Source organism: Leptidea sinapis, chromosome 1 (genome assembly GCF_905404315.1).
Source record: "Leptidea sinapis chromosome 1, ilLepSina1.1, whole genome shotgun sequence".
NCBI classification, from domain to species: Eukaryota; Metazoa; Arthropoda; class Insecta; order Lepidoptera; family Pieridae; genus Leptidea; species Leptidea sinapis.
The window spans coordinates 13,269,849-13,289,777 of record NC_066265.1 but is presented as its reverse complement, the minus strand read 5'-3'; the positions used below and the strand labels follow the sequence as shown (position 1 = coordinate 13,289,777).

At 34.0% G+C, this 19,929-nt stretch overlaps 1 protein-coding gene across 1 annotated transcript in view; it reads right to left on the bottom strand.

Moving 5' to 3' along the window:
- Positions 1-19,598, bottom strand: part of LOC126967240 (elongation of very long chain fatty acids protein AAEL008004-like) — a 36,250-nt gene extending 16,652 nt beyond the window's left edge. Inside the window, exons 1-2 of the mRNA XM_050811735.1 lie at positions 19,478-19,598; positions 1,763-1,834 (exon numbers count right to left, since the gene is read on the bottom strand). Coding sequence (XP_050667692.1) covers positions 1,763-1,823 — 61 coding nt within the window. The 5' untranslated portion in view covers positions 1,824-1,834; positions 19,478-19,598. The remainder of the gene's footprint in view (positions 1-1,762; positions 1,835-19,477) is intronic.
- Positions 19,599-19,929: the final 331 nt, after the last annotated feature.

Sequence of the window (19,929 nt, the reverse complement as noted above, 5' to 3'; positions counted from 1 at the left end):
ACCGCCAGCTCTTGGTTTACCTTGAGGGTCACCAGTTTATCAACGACCGGCAGTACGGCTTTCGCCATGGTCGGTCGACTGGCGATCTTCTTTTATACCTAACACATAGATGGGCGGCGGCTATTGAAAGCAAGGGGGAAGGCCTGGCAGTTGCCAGTTGGCCTTCGCTATATCCAGACGGATATAGCGAAGGCCTTTGATCGTGTATGGCACAAGGCGCTCCCCGCAAAACTTCCATCATTTGGGCTTCCCGAGAGCTTATGCAAGTGGACCTCCAGCTTCCTCACTGGGCGCAGCATACAGGTCGTTGTCGACGGTTATTGCTCGAATCCCAAGCCCGTGAACGCTGGAGTGCCCCAAGGCTGTGTGCTATCTCCCACGCTGTTTCTTCTGCATATCAATGATATGTTGGACACCTCCAACATTCATTGCTATGCAGACGACAGCACTGGTGATGCTGTATACACTGGCCATGCAGGTCTCTCTCGGGAAAACGTCGACCAGTGCCGGGAGAAACTTGTGTCTTCTATCGAGTCCTCTCTCGAGAAGGTCGCGGAATGGGGTAAGTTGAACCTTGTCCAATTTAACCCCCAGAAAAATACCCCATTTGCCGTATACCGCTCTTCGAGAACACTTCCCTTAAAGCCTCGCCTAGTATCGGAATACTGGGTCTCGAAATCTCGAGCAATTGCCAATTCCGTGGCCATCTGGAGGGCAAAGCCAAACTGGCTTCAAAGAAACTGGGCGTCATAAATAGAGCACGGCAATACTTCAAGCCGGCCCACATTCTAGCGCTCTACAAAGCGCAGGTCCGGCCTCACATGGAGTATTGCTGTCATCTCTGGTCTGGCGCAACCCAGTATCAGCTCGATCCATTTTACCTTGTGCAACGCATAGCAGCTCGAAATGTCGGGGACCCAGTACTCTGTGAACGGCTGGATCACTTGGCGTTGCGTAGAGACGTCGCTTCATTGTGTGTCTTCTACCGCATTTATCACGGGGAGTGTTCCGAAGAGCTGTTCAACCTGATTCCTGCCGCCGAATTTCACCTTCGCACGACACGCCACAAGTTACGATATCATCCTCACCATCTGGATGTGTGGCGGTCCTCCACAGTGCGGTTGTCAAGGAGCTTTCTTCCTCGTACCACGAAGCTGTGGAATGAGCGCCCTTGTGCGGTGTTTCCGGGACGATACGACATGGGTACCTTCATGAAAAGCGCGTACACCTTCCTTAAAGGCCGGCAACGCTCTTGTGATTCCTCTGGTGTTGCAGGAGAGTGTGGGCGGCGGTGATCACTTAACACCAGATGACCCGTACGCTCGTTTGTCCTCCTATTCCATAAAAAAAAGAAAGATATGAAGATTCTAATTAATTATTCATTTTAAACTATTCTTTCAATTTGATTTCTGAACGACGGGGGACACATCAAACGAAAAACAACATATTTTTTGTTTTTAATTGATTCCGAGCATTTTTATATTTATTCACCTTTAAAAGCTTCTTTGGACTTCTACAAATAATTCAAGACCAAAATTAGCCAAATCGGTCCAGCCGTTCTCGATTTTTAGCGAGACTAACGAACAGCAATTCATTTTTATATATATAGATAGATTGCCTTCATTCCTAAGCCGTGACATATTACATACAGTTACTAGGTATATACAGCTCACCTATTTGGTTAGAATACCAGCATATGTTTAACCTTTAATGTCCGCTTATTAACATAAATATAAATATTATACAATAATTTAAATTGTACCTGCAAGCTCATCGTTCACATAATTGTAGTACTCCGTTACATTATTAATCAAGGTCCCCATTTTGGTGCCACCTGCAAAAAAATAAATAATGAAAATCTACATGAAACTTCAATCGGATGTAACTCCAGAAAACAATTCACATTCATGTCAAAAAATGGCAGCCCTATTGTCACTCTTTAAATGAAATCATGACTTTGTAGCCCATCCCACATGTATGGAATACACTCATATTGGTTAAACTTTAAACAGGAATTCCTTAAAATATACTAAAGATGTTGTTGCCAAATTAATAGGTAAGTACATACAATGCTATTATAAATCTATTTGCAAAAATGAGACTTAACATACTTACGTCTCGAGGTGACGAGCGTAATTCTATTGCCGCTCAGAATTTATTGATATTTCGAGGTGCTATACTATTCAGGCTAGCGAAACTCTCTAAGAAAAAGCGATTCACCCGATTGTATGAAACGTGCAGTCATTGACATATTGACAGATGACGGCTATAATTTTGTAAAAAAAGGAGATAGCCAAAATCCACTTCGTTTTATGCAACTGTTCGCTTTCAAACTTAGCCGGATTATACTTCGTGGCCAATCGCGATATTGTAATTACTGCCATTTCAAACTTATGTCAAATGACTGCACGTTTCATACTAAACTAAATTTCAATTTTTACTCAGGCTGTCCGCCTCATTACGTAGTACTTACATACTCTTTGTATAATTTTATTTTATTGTATTACATTGCAGTTTGTATAGTAGGCTTATAAATAAAATATTCCACCTTCGCATGACACGCCACAAGTTAGGATATCATCCCCACCATCTGGATGTGTGGCGGTCCTTCACAGTGCGGTTTTCAAGGAGCTTTCTTCCTCGTACTACAACGCCGTGAGCTTCCTTGTGCGGTGTTTCCGGGACGATACGACATGGGTACCTTAAAAAAAGCGCGTACACCTTCCTTAAAGGCCGACAACGCTCTTGTGATTCCTCTGGTGTTGCAAGAGAATGTGGGCGGCGGTGATCACTTAACACCAGGTGACTCGTACGCTCGTTTGTCCTCCCATTCCATAAAAATAATATATATATTATTTTGTGCCTGGTAATAATACTATAGGTAATTATCATTAATTGAAAAATTATGACTTCTACATTTTTATAAACATAGCATGGGGCTACAGGTTTACTATTGAAGAAAGTAAAGTGCTCTGAGTTATAAAAGACATACATACTAATATGTTATCATATAGGTACTTAGAATATACTAAGCGTATAGCTCGATAATGTTTAATAGTAACCCACAGATGGGTCTATGCTGTGGGTTTTTTAACCAATTTTGCTTTGTCAATGTGTGCGTAAACTAGTTTATTATTTAAAATATTAAACGAGCTTATTACAAGCGTGGCTTACTCCTTAAAGCTTCTCAATCAAAGTTGGTTACACCAGGGGCGTGCATAACCAATAGACAATTAAGTAAACCTACCTCCTTATGAACCTAAGTATATATAATACTAGCTGACCCGACAGACGTTGTTCTGTAGATAATAAAAAAATACTGTTTTAAACGAATTTGCCAATAATATTTCGAAACATCAAGAATTATTTCGTAAAAAATGCTCCATGTTATAATGAAATTGTTTCACAGCGGAACTCTCAAACTGTGCGTCACTAAATTCTCTCATAGAAAATGTGTCCATACAAAACAAATATTGAAAATAATAATAATTATGGGTCCCAAATTGAAATAAAAACTAACCTATCTCTCAAGTTGGACTAAACTGCACTCCATGAAGTAATCCACATTAAAATCCGTTCAGTAGTTTAGGGAATCGCGGACAGACAACGTGTCACGTAATTTATATTTTTTAACGTACTAAGAGTTTTCGTGACAATAAAAAATAATATAAGAATTATTAATTCAAGTGTTTTTTTTATATTCGGGTACTGATATTATCGCGTAAGTGCATTATGGTTAGGATAGAGGCATTTTAAGACCGCAAAATTGAATTGACATTGAATTGCATTCTGTACCCACCATAATCATTGTTGTTAAGTACCTACTTTAATTTGTAAAATATTAATTTCTCATGTAAGTGACAATAGGTCTTAATGAGAATAAAGTTATTTAAACCTAAATTGAAATGACGAGTGTACAACGTCAACCACTTCGCCTTATGACGTTTGCAATACCTAAATTTCTAACTATTATATTATTAGGTACTATATACTCTATAAATATACTATATTATGTAGAATGACATAAACTAAAGTATAAGGTTTTTTAATGAAAATAAGGGACGAGACCAGCAGGACGTTCAGCTGATGGTAATTGATACGCCCTACCCATTACAATTCAGTGTCGCTCAGGATTCTTTAAAGACCCAAAAATTCTGAGCGGCACTACAACTGCGCTCGTCACATTGATACGTAAGGTGTTAAGTCTAATTTGCCCAGTAATTTCACTAGCTACGGCAGCCATCAGACCGGAACACAGTAATGTTTTATACATTACTGCTTTACGGCAGAAATAGGCGCCGTTGTGGAACCGATAATCTAGCCGGCTTCCTGTGCAAAGCGGCCTCCCACTGGTGACTGTGAGGTTGACCAAATGGTCCGGAAACTTTGTTTATTGTTCAAAAAGTACAAGATACAAACTACTAAACAATTTCAGCCATCCTCATAAAAGTGTTTATGTGAGGAATAGCGAGTTCACTTATTCTAAACTTAAAATATTTTAATATTGAATAATTATTATTCTAAAAATATTCACATAAAGTCGAAAAAATTACATATAATAACATGACTGAATTAAATAACAAAAGAGACAAAGCAAAAGAAAAACTGAGACAATGAGACAGCCAGGCTTTGCTCATTAGTAATAGACATTTCCTATGTGGTCATGATCAGCGGCACTCAATCCCAAGAAATGTCTCTTACATCGCACTAGAAGCATGATATTGTATTACTAGTATCTCTAATTGATATCGGGTCAACAATATATGCGAAACACAAACAACTTCAGTACTATGTAGATCTCAAAACCTAGTACTGTCAGACTCAACCGCAACTACGATTAATTAGATCTACAGTGCCTAGTTTGCTAGCAAACCGATGCACGCCCCTGAATAACACTAAATTCCCTTTCCTTTTCATTCCCGAATCGTGGTCACACCAGTGTAACTACTAGTAATTTTTTTTCCACGTCACGCCAAGGGTTTTACTACACTCTGTTGGTAATTGATATAAGTGATGTGTCAATTTCTATTCTCATAGTTTCGTACGTTTGATACTCTCGACATTCTCGATAGTTTAGATAACGAATGACTATGGAAGGAAAATGATTTTTCATCGTCTTCACACCACGGGTTTTACTACACCTTTTATATCTTAACGTTAGTGGTGTGATAAGTACAATCTGTCAAAATAAACAAAGATGTATAACTTCTGTACATAGGTATATTAATTAACGTAGTATTTCCATAAAATGGCCGAAAGATATATAATTATTGAAAAGTTTCGTTTGCGTATTAATAACCAATTTGTCTTTATCAATCTTTCTCTTTTTCCTTGGCCTTTTTTTAATGTGAATTTAAATGTCCTCTTTTGAGACAGTTAATAGTTTATTAACTGTCACATAATTATTCTTAATTATTTTTTTTAGTGAAGAGTGCCAACTTTCGTAAAAATTATTTGTTCTGTGTCTTTCTCCGTAAACGTTCCGTTCTGCAATGAAACTCATGTTTGAGCCAGTTTTTCTTCATGTATTTTAAAAAATCTTTTACATTTCCAACCAAGACAATCAAATCTTTGGGTTAAAAACGTTTTCCGGCCATTGTCATTCGTTATCTGAACTATCGAGAATGTCGAGATAATGAGAATAGAAATTGACACATCACTTATATCAACAATCAACAGAGTGTAGTAAGATCCTTGGTGTGACCACGAGTCGGGAATGTTCCTTTTCATTTCTCATACTCGGAAAGTAATGTTGTCTTGATCTGATTATTGGGTGGAAAATGCTGCTTCCCTCCATGGAGAGGGAAAAACTCATACAAATTACTTTATACCTAAGGGCCGGAATGAACTTCAAAAATAGAACTGCTTTCAGCTGTGCAGAGTGTTATGTAAAAAAAAAACTAATTAAAAAAAAGCTGTGGCCATGTGACTTTCTAAACAGCCAGTTTGAACTTAGCGCAAACTTCTTTGAGCGGAATAAGCCGCAACAATTACGCAGTGAGTTCCATATTTAAAATTTAAAAAGTCGTCATAAATCGTCCTAATTTGGCAATTAATTTTAATTAGGTACTACTTATATTATGATATATTATCAATGCATAGTTTAGATAAACAACTAGTTTTATTTTCCTCATATTCGAAATGAAAAGTACAGTGTTTAACACAGGTAAAAGAATCATTTCCTACTCGGACTATAGCCATCTAAATACCTCGAGAAATGATTCTTTCGACCCTCGGTTAACAATCACTACTATTTCTATCTTTCTGTATCACCGTTACGGAAGATTTTTTCTCTTGCACGCTATATCTACACGCAAGTATAATATGTCGGTGTATGTAACTATTATCAAATCTATTCAACCGCGAACAAATCCTTCAGATTATTTCAAAGGATACGCATTTAATTAAAACTCTATAGATAATGTGCATTAATAATGAACAAATTCGTTGATATTGCATCAACGAATTTGTTCATTATTACGAAATCGAACAGGTTCTTTAAAGGACGTTGCCACAAACATCCACTCGCGATTAAAATATGGAATGGTAGTGAGATTTTTATAATGTAGGTACTCGTAACTAGATTGTGCCGGCGGAATTGTCCGCGTCGACTTCATTTATTATGCCTCGGTATTAAAAATAAACATAAAATGAATGAATAATGGAAAATAAGATAAATTATTATATAAAATCTATCTTCTCAAAAATAAAATAAAATAAAAAAATTAAATAAAATAAAAATAAAAATAAAAATAAAAATAAAAATAAAAATAAAATAAAATAAAATAAAAAAAATAATCGGTGTGATGCAGCGTAATTAATTCCTATTTACTTTTTTGATTTACTCGTGTAAGGTATTGACTATTTGACGTTTGAGTATGTTTGTTGCATCATTTTACATATATCGATGGGAATGTAAATCTTGATATAAAGGAGTGACAATGAGTTTCTAGCTACTTCTTCTCATTAGCTCAACCCTTTACGAAGTAGCGGTAGATTCAAAAAAATATTATTTTGACATTCATAAGTGACCTACATGAATAAAGTGATTTTGGATTGATTTGATTTATATATAAATCTAGTGTCCGGATGTTTGTTTTCGGTGAATTCTTAAACTATTGAACGGATTTTTTAATGGGGTTTACTTTATGGAGTGCAGTTTAGTCCAACTTGAGAGAACGGATTGTTTTTAATACGATTTGCGTCCCATATTACTATTTTTCTTTCCAATATTTGTAATGTATATATACAAATAGGACATATTTTCTATGAATTTATTCACGCACAGTTTGACAGTTCTACTGCGAAACAATTATTTAACTGTAACAACAGGAAGCATATTTTACGAAATAATCCTTGATGTCATGAAATATTATCGACAAATTTATATCAGTATATATACAACGTGTGTCGGGTCAGCTAGTTTATTATATAAATGTTTGCACCTACCGCGATTCGAAACCGAATTCAATTAAGAATAGTAATTTATGCAACTGTTGCGTAATAAGGGGTATTAAAACACTCATATTGTGATAATAGTATCGCATGAGTGTTTTAATACCTAATTATCAACAGTTGCATACAAGACTTTATTTACACCCATAAAATGAATCCTCTAAAAGATTCTGAAATAGTTAGCTTACCGCTTACATTAAAACAGCCAGTACTTGTAGTAACCTAATATCATCCATTACTGATTATACATATACAATTAATATACTAAGTATTAATGAAACAATTATTTATTTTAGTAGTAATTTACATTTAGTATAGTGCAATTATTAAAATTCACTTGAAAATTATGTTCTTTGCACTGTTTAAAATATCTGGCGGTGTTCTGTCAAAACTTGAACCGCTCATTTTTTGTAAACAAACAATAAAAATATCGAAGAAAAATGGCGGGGATTCGAATAACCTAGTTTATTTTACGGCGCGCGATGTTCTGGTAGTGTGGAACGCGCGTAAACGAAAATGTTCTTTTCTTGAAATTCATACAAATACCACGCATCGAGCAATAAGAATGTCTTTTGAAACTCTTTGCGCATGAAGGGATCGAAAAAAAAAACAAAGGAGTGTTGTTATGAAATTCAGTACAACATCCGTTTGGATGATGTACCTAGGTAACGGTTATTAGGACATTGGGTGTTTTAATGTTGGCAATAAGCTAACTGTTTCAGAATCTTTAATAGAGGATTTAAAGCATGGGTGTAGATAAAGACGACCCATATAGCCGAATGGTTAGTGACCCTGACTTCTAAGCTAGAGGTCCCGGGTTCGAATCCCGGCAGGTGCAATCATTTATATGATGAATATGGATGTTTGTTTCTGAGTCATGGATGTTTATATGTATTTATGTATGTTTAAGTAAGTATATTGTATTAAATATATCGTTGTCTTGTACCCATAGTACAGGCTATGCCTAGTTTGCGGCAAGATAATTTGTGTAAAAGTGTGTCAATATTATTATTATATTATATTAAAGTATATAACTACATTTACTATATTTTTATTGCTACATACACTTATAACGCGTACGATTATGATGGACTTGTGCAAATCGACGTCAATACGAATAAATTAGAATCTTATCGTGAATAATGATTTCGATCCGTATAATTGATAGTTGTGTTAGAGTTGCTGAAGTTAGATATACTGAAAGACACTTTATTTACTATTATTTTAGGTCCCCCATTCAGATAAATACTAAATCACTACTCCCTCACTGGTAGTACTTAATCACCTCAAGTGACCTGTGACGCGGCATATTTAACGCAGCTTTATTATTTCTAGTCATTAACGTACAATGGCGACCCCTATAGCCCAGTGGTTAGTGACCCTGCCAACTGAGCTCGACGTGCCGGGTTCGAATCCCGGTAGCTTAAATCATTTATATGATGAATATGAACGTTTGTTTCCGAGTCATGGATGTTTATTTGTATTTATGTATGTTTAAGTAAGTATATTGTATAAAATATATCGTTGTCTTGCAACCATAGTACAGGCTATGCCTAGTTTGGGGCAAGATAATTTGTGTTAAAATGTGTCAATATAAATAAACAATTAAACTCACAATCACGCTCATAAATTGTCTGAAGCAAAACTCTGCTTACGTGTCTATTAGGCAGGGTTGTGTTTCGACCGCGCTTTGAATACAACGCCACGCAATGTCAAAGTCTACACTTAAAATCTGTCAAAACAACAGCACATTTCAACGTTAAAAGGATTGATTATTGTATTTCAGATAAGTGTCTCTTTCGAACAAAATTGTGTAACTAACTTGACGTTTACAAACATTTTGCTACATAATTACATTTCAATTGTTAAAACAAAATGTTCTTGCCTCGTGCTCGCGTCCGAATTTCTAATGAACGTATGCAAAATAGACCTTGAACATTATTGCGTATAAAGTAAATGTAAACGTCTATACAACATTGGGATTCTAGTTTTTATTATACGTAAATGTTTCTAGTACCTTCTTCTTTATATTTCTATAACCAAAATTACTGTTAAGACTTACTTATCATGGCACTGATTTTAGAACTCCATTTTCTGTCCAAATTAAAATTAGCAATGGGAATTTATGTTCAATTAATAACCAAATTACAGCAGGATCCCAAAAAATGTACAAAGCAAATGTGTTACGAAATTCGTTTAACGTTTGTGTGGAGCCATTAACTGAACTATTTTTATTGCGAATAGGTTTTCCTTGTTAAAAAAAAATATAGGTTCTATAACATAAATGATTTTCTTAATGATAACACAGAGAAAACGTCCTCAGGCTATTTAATTATAAATTTATTGTACGATATTGTACGTATATATTGTAGCGAAATTAAAAAATGGCCCGCTGAGCGCCCGTTCTTCTCAAGTCGTTTATTTTTTTTTCTTCGCACACTATTTCGAATAAGTGGTAGTTTTGGACGTTCAAATTTAAATGCAATTTGAACTAAAATATTTGAATGTGAACTATCAATGTTCAACAGTTTAAATATGTACAGTCAGATACTCTGACAGGAGTAAGACAAGATAATTGTCATTCATTCAAAGAGTACATGAGAGCTATTTGAGAGCGAGTAGCGACAATAGGCGTTCCTTCTGTATGCCTAACTAGTCATTTCCGCAGCAAACTAGTTTTATTGGGTTTTGTCAGTGAATTCTATTACTATTTTAAACTAACTTATTGATGCATAAATAAAATATAGTAAAAAAATTCGAATCCCGAAAATTTATATGATGAATATGGATGTTTGTTTAAAACCCAGTTGGCTGTGTAAAAGGGTCTCTATATTATCAATAACCATGAAAATTAATATTAATTACCAAGGCCAAGTTTCTGGTGGCATCGGAGGTCAAGGATTTGAAGTCGAGAATTCAGAGGGAAGACAAATACATAGAGCGGGTGCGTATTTACAAATACCTCGGGGCTTGGGTAAATGAAGAATGGCATTGTGAGCAAGAACTTCGAACCGGGATTGAAATCGCCTGAGCAAGCCTTAATAAGATGGAAAGGGTTCTGTGCAGCCGTAAACTGTCCATAAAGCTCAGACTGAGAACAATCCACTGCTATGTCTGGCCAGTAGTGCTATACCGGTAGTGAGGCTTAGATTTTGAAAGCTGACACCCAGAAACGTCTCGAAGCCTTTCAGATGTGGTGTTACCATAGAAAGCTCCGTATCAGCTGGACACAGAAAGTCTCGAATGTGAGAGTACTTCAGCGCGTCGCCAGAAGCGCCAAGATAAGAAAAGTTATATTTGGGCCACGTATTGAAACACTAGAGATACCATCTGCTCCAACTTATAATTATGGGCAAATTAGAAGGCAAGTAATGGAAGAATAAAAATGTTCTGTCTGCGTAACATCCGGGAATGGACGAAGATCGCCAGCGTAGAAATACTATTTCGCTTGGCGCAATACCGCGATAAATTAGCTGAGCCATCCTCCAGAAGTGTAGAGGCAAAAATAATAGTTATATATATTTAGATGAATTATACCAGTGTATTATGTACGTATACGAGACTATTGAGTCAGTTTACACAAATTATTAAACAACTTTAAAGCCTATCCCATGTCAAAGCTTAAGGGTAATATTAAATCAAATCAAAATCAGATTAATTCAAATAGGTCAAAAATGACACTTAAAAGTTATATATTTTACCATTTACTACCACTTCGGAAAAGGTGGAGCTTAAATAAGAAGTGGCAAGAATCTCATTGCCACCCTTTAAATCAATTCTTACATCTTGTACAAATAGTTTTAATTGCAAACTATGTGAAGCGATGCAAAAAACTACTCAAATGTCATGAGTCATGACTGACACGCGTAAGTATAAAACCCAAAGAAAAAGTAAAGTATTAAAAAAACACAACAGCTTTTCACTTAGCTGCATCAATCGACATAAATAAAGGTACAGCTCTACATGAATAAAGGTATAATGAGAAAATTAATCGTATATAAACTAAAAACAAAATCTTTTTTCCTGACAAGTTTATAAACATTCACACAGATATTTTCAAGTTATATTTACGTTTAATTATATATGTAATTAAACATACGTAAATAAATGTAAGTACAGAAATAAACAGAATTTTGTTTTATTTTTTTAGTTCCTTGCTATAAACTGCCAATGAATATCCATTTTTATGTTCTTAAAATCACTTTGTTTGAATAATATTCTTGATAGATACTACGTTACCCACATGTGATATAATAGTTATTTATGCAACTGTTGTGTAATAAGGGGCATTAAAACACGAATATGGATTTATCTCGAAGGCGAAGCCGAGTGTGATAATAGTATCACATGAGTGTTTTAATACCTAATTATCAACGATTGCATACAAGACTTTATCTACACCCAGAATATGAATCCTCTAAAAGATTCTGAAACTGTTAGCTTACTACTAACATTAAAACAGCCAGTCCTAGTAGTAACCTAATATCATCCATTACTGATTAGTTTAGATTTAATCAAAAAAAAAAATTATTTTAGTAGTAATTTACATTTTGTATAGTGCAATAATTAAAATTTACTTGAACATTATGTTCTTTTGCAGCGTTTAAAATGAATCGCTCATTTTTTGTAAACAAAACAATAAAAATATCGAAGAAAAATGGCGGGGATTCGAAAAACCTACTTTTTTTTCGGCCCGCGGCGTTCTGGTAGTGTGGAACGCGAGTAAACGAAATAGTAGATTGATAACCGAGGGTCGAAAGAATCAATTCCCGAAGTATTTAGACGCCCGAGCGCAGCGAGGTCGGCTAAAGTCCGAGTAGGAATTGATACTTTTACCCGAGTTTAACACTCTACTTTTCATTACGAATATGAGGAAAATAAAACTAGTTGTTTATCTACGCACAGATTAGTATCCCGCCAATTTATGTCGACTTTTTAAATTTCAATCATGGAACTTACCGCGTAATTGTTGCGGTTATTCCGCTCAAAGAAGTTTGCGCTAAGTTCACACTAGCAGTTTAGAAAGTCACATTGCCGCAGCATTTTTTTTAATTAGTTATTTTTTACATAAAACGCTTCACAGCAGTTCTATTTTTAAAGTTCATTCCGGCCCTTAGGTGGGAAGTAATTTGTATGAGTTTTTCCCTCTCTATGGAGGGAAACACATTCCGAGTATGAGAAATGAAAATGTTCTTTTTTTGAAATTCATACAGATACCACGCATCGAGCAATAAGAATGTAGCTGTCTGTAAAAACTCTTTGAGCATGAAGGGTTTGAAAAAAAATAGGAGTGTTGTTATGAAATTCAGTACAACATTACAACACTCCTTTGGATGATGTAATGGTTATAAGAACATTGGGTGTTTTAATGTTGGCAATAAGCTAACTGTTTCAGAATCTTTAATAGAGGATTTAAAGCATGGGTGTAGATAGAGAAATAAAAAAGCCCTTTATTTCCTGCAGAATTAAATTAACTTAAATTTAAACAGTATTATTATTTATTTAGGTTAGTAATAGTTTTGATTAAGTGTTAGTGTTATTGTTTGCTTAGTTTTTGTTAGTAGGTAATTCTTTACAAGAACCCATGAGTGGATAAAGGCCTCCTTCATAGAACTAGAAATGACTCTATCCTGAGCTAATTGTATCCAGAAAGGTTCGGGTATTTGTAATATATATTTAACAAATAAAATTTTATTGAGTGAAGCGAAGCGAAGCTGAGCGGAGCTCCCACCGGTTGACTCCAATTGATTTCTATGTTAAATTGTATCTCGGCCATTTCTGGACCGATTTAAAAAAAATTGAACTCATAGAAAGCTTTCAAAATTTTCTAGGTTACTGTCGAGAATTTTTAATTTCGACTTGATTCAATTATTATAATTAAAAACAAACAATTTCCAAATCACCACAAATTTCTCATGTGACCAAATAAGGCGTTAATTCCTCGTGTTTAAATATGTCGCCATATTCCAAAAGATTATTTTTATTGTTTTTGTTTGGATTAATTTAGTTTTGTTTTTGTACACAAACTTAGTTTACCTCGCTTCGCTCAAATATACGCCGCGGCAAAGCGGTACGACGAGCGACTGCTGCATCCTAGTATTAAATAGTTTTCCTCTATTACATGGATGATTGAAGATTGCTTCCATTTGGGCCCCTACTAAAACCAAAGCGGGTTGATTTCAAATAAATTTTAATTGAAACAATATTAATTACCCATAAAATAAAATACTAGTATAAAATCAATATTGTAAAATCAATAACTGAAGTACATATCTGTTTTCCGGCTAAGTACTATTTGAAACTTTCTCTTGACGTGAGAGGCGGTAATTTAGCAAGCCTGCAATTTTGTATAGCAGTTGTTGTGAAATGAATTTCTCCATGATAAGATCTTTTTCTAAATGAGAAAATTACGAAATTGTGCTCGTGTTTTTACACGCTTTTTATTAGCTTCACCTGTATGTATGTTTGTTTGTAACCGACACATTTGGGCGCGATTATGACCCACTTTAAACGGCAGATTTCGTTTCAACTTCGTAGATTTATCGAGGACCGATGACAATACATTAATTTAGTAAGATTATTCTATTTTTCAATCTGGATAGTAAAATTTTTGTTAATTTATATAATTTTTTCATCTATCATCAATGAGGCAGGAATTTATGTTAATTTATATAAATAATTTCACCATTATCTTTTCAACCAAAGCGTTATTTTTATTTTTTATTTAACTTATGTTTAAATATAGGTAATTATTTTCCCTTTTTTTTTCAATCACTGTTTTTATGGAACAGGAGGGCAATAGAGCGTACCTGATGCTAAGTACCATACCAGAGGAATCATAGGATCGTTGCCGTGCGTTCATGGACGCAAAGAAGATCACTGAACAGTTTGAGCCAAAACTAAACAGTGGAGAAACGATTAAACTACATCAGTTTTTATACCACTTGGATATTTGAAGAAGAATACCTACTTACCGAATTGGAATTTTGTTTCCATACATTATTGTTGATAAACGCATTGCATACCTTTCACAATATATATATTATGTATGTATCATTTATAGGCGTGTTCACCTAATTAGAACAATAAAATTCAATTTCTCAACTATAAATTAAAATAAGTAATGACCAGATATTGAACCCTGTGGCATACCTACCTTTACGATGCAGCCATTTGATTAGATACTTCAAATGTTATCATAGTTTTTTAATCCACCTAGTCATAACGACGTTATTTTGCGAGATATTGCATTTAGACCTCAATAACTAAGGTCATATAAAGGAGAGTGAAGATTTATTTAATCAAAAGCTTCGGTGAGATCGCACAGTTTAGCAATAAAATCCTGCGAAGCATCTTATTCCTAAGATCATGTTAGGCTGGATCTAGATGTAACGTATGAACGACAATGAAAGGAAGATAAAAATGTGACGATACTAGAGATAGACAGCGGAAATAGTTCGCTGTTTTTGCTATATGAGGACAAAGCTAAGACAATGATCAATTATTGTAGACATGCATCAGTTGTAGAAACCAAACTCCTGTAGCATCCAAGATGCTTACGATAAAAAAGTTAAATATAATGTGCATGTTGTTGATAGGAAATTACTTTTAAATATTTTGGTTATTACCCAGTCATTGCTCAGCATCACTAGGACTCCAGAAATCGTTAATCTTAGGTACTCAACTTCATTTTCACGGCAGAAATAGGCACCGTTGCCGAACCCATAATCTAGCTGGAAACCTGTGCAAAAAAGCCTCCCAATGCTAATAAAGATATGTTTTCATTGACACACTCAATAAGTTTACAGTCGATATATTATCTATTTCACGTTTCTCGTGCAAATAAGAATGCTGAGTTAAATTTAAAAAGTTCAAATATAAATACAACAACACCAGAATTGTAAATACAAAAATACATGTTGATTGAATAAAGTAACAAACAAAGTAACCTTCATAGACTAATATAGCCAAATTAAAAAGTGCCCAAAGATAAACACGATATGCGCCCATGTTACGTAACGTACGCAGCTTAATTTTAAATGCTCTTGAAAAGACATTCACAACTTCAATCTTGTTTTATTTAACAAGCGTCCGCTCGCGTCTGATATGGCCGTTTTCAATATACTATCGACAGATAGAGATAAATTACTACCTTCTACTGTCAGTAATTAGCTGTCAATAATCTGAAGCTGTCCCAATATACACGATAAGATATTCTTATCGCCTTATATTGGGACACGTGAATTGCAATTTCCATACAAACTTCTATCGCTGGTAAGCTATACGTCGTCCCATTGACAGACAGCGTGTACGGATAAGGTGAGTTACCGTCGATAAGTTTATTGGGACAGAAAAGTCAACGAAAGTTACGATTTTTATCTCAAGTAAGAGATAGACTGAATATTGGGAACGGCCGTTAATCGGATTTGGGGGGCATTCATAAGTAACGTAAGTAATTTTTTTTGTAAGAGATTTTTCGACCATAATCTTGGTGAGATTCTTCGCGAAACACTTCCCCCCACATACAAATTGAGACTTTAAAAAAATATCTATGCTTATTAAACTGGATTTTTTTAATTAATAATTTAAAAACCCATCCTTTTTTCATTAATTTCTCCCAGTTTTCTCACAATTTGACATTGTTTCTAGCGTAAAAAAATTACGTTATTTTACGTGAATGTCCACGTGAGATTGGATTAAATGCACGCCGCATTGACTATACACAAAAACGAAATAGGATTATAAGTGTAAAAGATACCCACAACACTGATGTGAAACCGTATTTAAATAAGTTAGGATAATTAAAAAGATAAACACACAAACGAAAAGACAGACATAAAGGTAAAAAAAAAAAGAATTTTTATGTTTTTAAAGCTATAACCCTCACTTCTAGGTTGATATGACATACCGCATCGGTGAAAGCGTTAATGTAATAGAATATATCACACTGTACATATTACATTACACCACCCAACTTAGTTCATTTATTATTGTAGTAAAGGGCTAAATCGTAAAGGTTCCGTGTTGACACAAATAATATACAATACATATACTGAACTATGTAACAATTTTTTTAACCTCAAATAAAATTTGAAAAACAAAATTTTATGAACGATGCGGGACTCGAGCCCACGACCTCTGGCGTTCCGTGCAAGTGCTCTCACTAACTGAGCTAACCGTTCGTGTGACGTATAGTCATAAAATATTGTATGTTTTGTTCAACTCTCAGGTGGTGGCTTCATTTACAGGATCTATTTTACAGTTGATAACCTGCACGGAACGCGAGAAGTCGCGGTTTTATATTTGCAAATTAGAAAATTGACTTGAGATGTCGCTATTGTAAATCTAAAGAATTTGTTATGTTTTTAAAGTGATAACCCTCACTTCTAGGATTAACACACAAATAAAATTTGAAAACATAATTTTATGAACGATATGGTCTAACCGAATGACCGATTAACGTGTAAATACCTATGTAAATACATAGGTATTTACACGTTAATCGGCTTGTTTTGGTGCTACACTGTTATGTAAGGTGACACGGAGTCCTTATTTTTTACTAGTCCGTGGAATTTGTCAATAATATTTCATATTATCAAGAATTATTTCATGTTTCCCTGTTGTTATAATGAAATTGTTTCGCAGCAGATCTGTCCATCCGTGCGTCTTTAAATTCGCTCATAGAAAACATGTCCATACAAAACAAATATTGGAAATAATAATAATTATGGGTCCCAAATCGAAATGAAAACTATCCTATCTCTCAAGTTGGACATTAGTCTTTAGTTTACTTCACTCCATGAAGTAAACCCCATTCATATCCGTTCATTACTTTAGGAATCGCGGACAAACAACGTGACACGTAATTTATATAATATATTAAGATTGTTAAATGAAAAAGAGCTTTATATTTATTTGTTTCAACGCGGTAATTTTTGGACCTTCCAGTCGACCATGGATTATTATTTTTGGGTATGCCTGAATCATGAGGAAGGGCACTTAATCTAATGGGTATTTAATGGAAGACGAGGATAAATGAGCGTTCTGCTCACTGGGGTACACCAGAGGAATCACATGAGCTTTAGCTATAGTGCGCGGCGCAGGTTTGTGACTGACATCGCGCATGCGCAATAGACAGCGTCCACCATTCGCGCGCCATTTTGAACTTTAATCTGCGCCTAAATAATTATATTTTTATTTATTTGATTGTCGTAGAAAATTATTGTATGCCACTACACGTATTATTTGATAAAAAACGCACTGTTACACTTGTCTGTAGTGCTATTCGGCTTCCGATCAAAAACTAGCACTCATGGCAGTGGTATAAATAACTGGTTCCATACTAGATAACCATTCGTCTTATTCAATAAATAGGTATAATATGGTATAACTAAGGGTATAACATTATAAAGACATATATATTCATATCATATGCGTAAAAGATGTAGTTCTGATAAAAAAAACGGGTTGCACTTCGGGAGTGTCGGCAGAAATTAAAACTTGAACATTAACGTTGTGCATTTTTAAATATTTTGGATTGACTAGGGAACAATTTCGCACGAATTGCTTTCTTATAAAATTACTAGCATTTATGTGGTTAAATACAATATTCATTTATTGCGCTATCATACACAAAAATGACAATTGATATATTACATAAAAAATTTAACAATTCAGAACTATAACAATATTTTACAATAAAAAGTTTATCTGTCATAAAAATCAACTTTCATCCATGATATCAACAATTATTGTCTTGCAAATTTTCGATCAGGCCACGTGTCCTGACGCGAGTTTAACATTTTATACCCATCCCAAGAAAAGTGCACAAGGCCGCTAATGAAAATTCACTTAAAAAAATAATTTTTATGTATGTGTTTTTAGACTTTACTTATTCATATTATTTACATATGACTTAATAACGCTATTTATATAAATAATAATAAAATAAAACTTAAATAATCTAACATAATTAATTAATTATAAATAGAAAATATCATTAAGATATATGTTTTTAGATAATATTGTTATTTTTTTTTTGTTTATCATTTCTACAAATGACTCAAAGTCAAAGTCAAAAAAATCTTTATTCACTGTAAAACTTTATAAGTTATTTAGTGCAAGTCAGGATGAAGTACAAAAGTTACAATAGCATTCAAATGAGTATAACAACATTCATTAACAAAATTTAGAACATTAATTCCAACTACCTTTATCATTCAAATAATCTTTCACGCTATTATAGGCCTTTGATTTTAATTTATTTTTTACGATACATTTGAATACAACAAAAGCGGCTTACCATAATAGTGAATATTATGGAGTTTAGGTACGAAAGCAACACAGTTGAATTACGTTCACTAAAATAATATATTCATCGCAAGAGTCTTACATATTTTGGTTCACAAAATATGAAGCATATTCTTAATGTATCAAATATTTAAGGTTATATAATTTATACGTCTAGATAGTCTCTTGCTGTTAGACAACCGATAAAAACAGGTCAGGTTACTATATTAGTTTAGTGTGTGTTTTAAGCTACGTCTTAATATCGCGATTGGTAATATTTTATGACACTGTGTTAGTGTGCGTTAATTGTTAAAAATCATAGTCATAGTCTATCTAGACGTATAAATCTAAAGGTATCAGTACCTACCAAAACATACCAGTATGCTTAAATTATTTTTATATGAAATTTTTCTGAAAACAGAATGAACGCATTATCTTGAATTTGCGCAGCATCCGATGAGACATCAATATTAATTGTTGCAATAAATTACTAATATAATGTAAATAATTAACAAAGATATTTTGTTTGCCTGAGTAAATGTAATCAGTTCAGATTATTAATATAATATTTTATATTTTGTCAATATTAAATTAACTCATATGAGGTAACATTTCCTTCACAATTTATATCGTAAATATTAAAACAAATCCATATACGAATGTCTGTTATTATACTGTTGTAGGTAAGTGTGATAATTGTATTTAATATTTATTAAAAATATAAACAACTTACCCGCTTAAGTTTAATAATAAAACACAATATTTTTAACACAACATTTAGATCACGTTCACACGGGCGTACTACTAAGTAACGATTGAAGGAAATTCAAGACAAGAATATGCTTGCTGTGGTCAAGGTAAAGCGCTTTAAATACGAGGAGTCTTTCATTACATTAATTACTCATCAATAGTAGTGTAATAATTAAAAGAAATTAAAGTTTTTATGCTCACAAGCTAGGGCTGTACTTAGTTTTTACATTATTATAAACATTATTGGACAAGCAGTTGTTGTGTTTTTATATATTTAACTGGCACTACAGATTAGCCGTTCGGCGTAATGGATAAATGACATGACCGCTGGAACATTCTAGATTTAAAATTCGCGACACTGGAATGCTTGACATTCAATTGTTTTTTTAGTCGGTTCTAAAAGTAAAGGTTAATAATTTTAAATACGTGTACCGT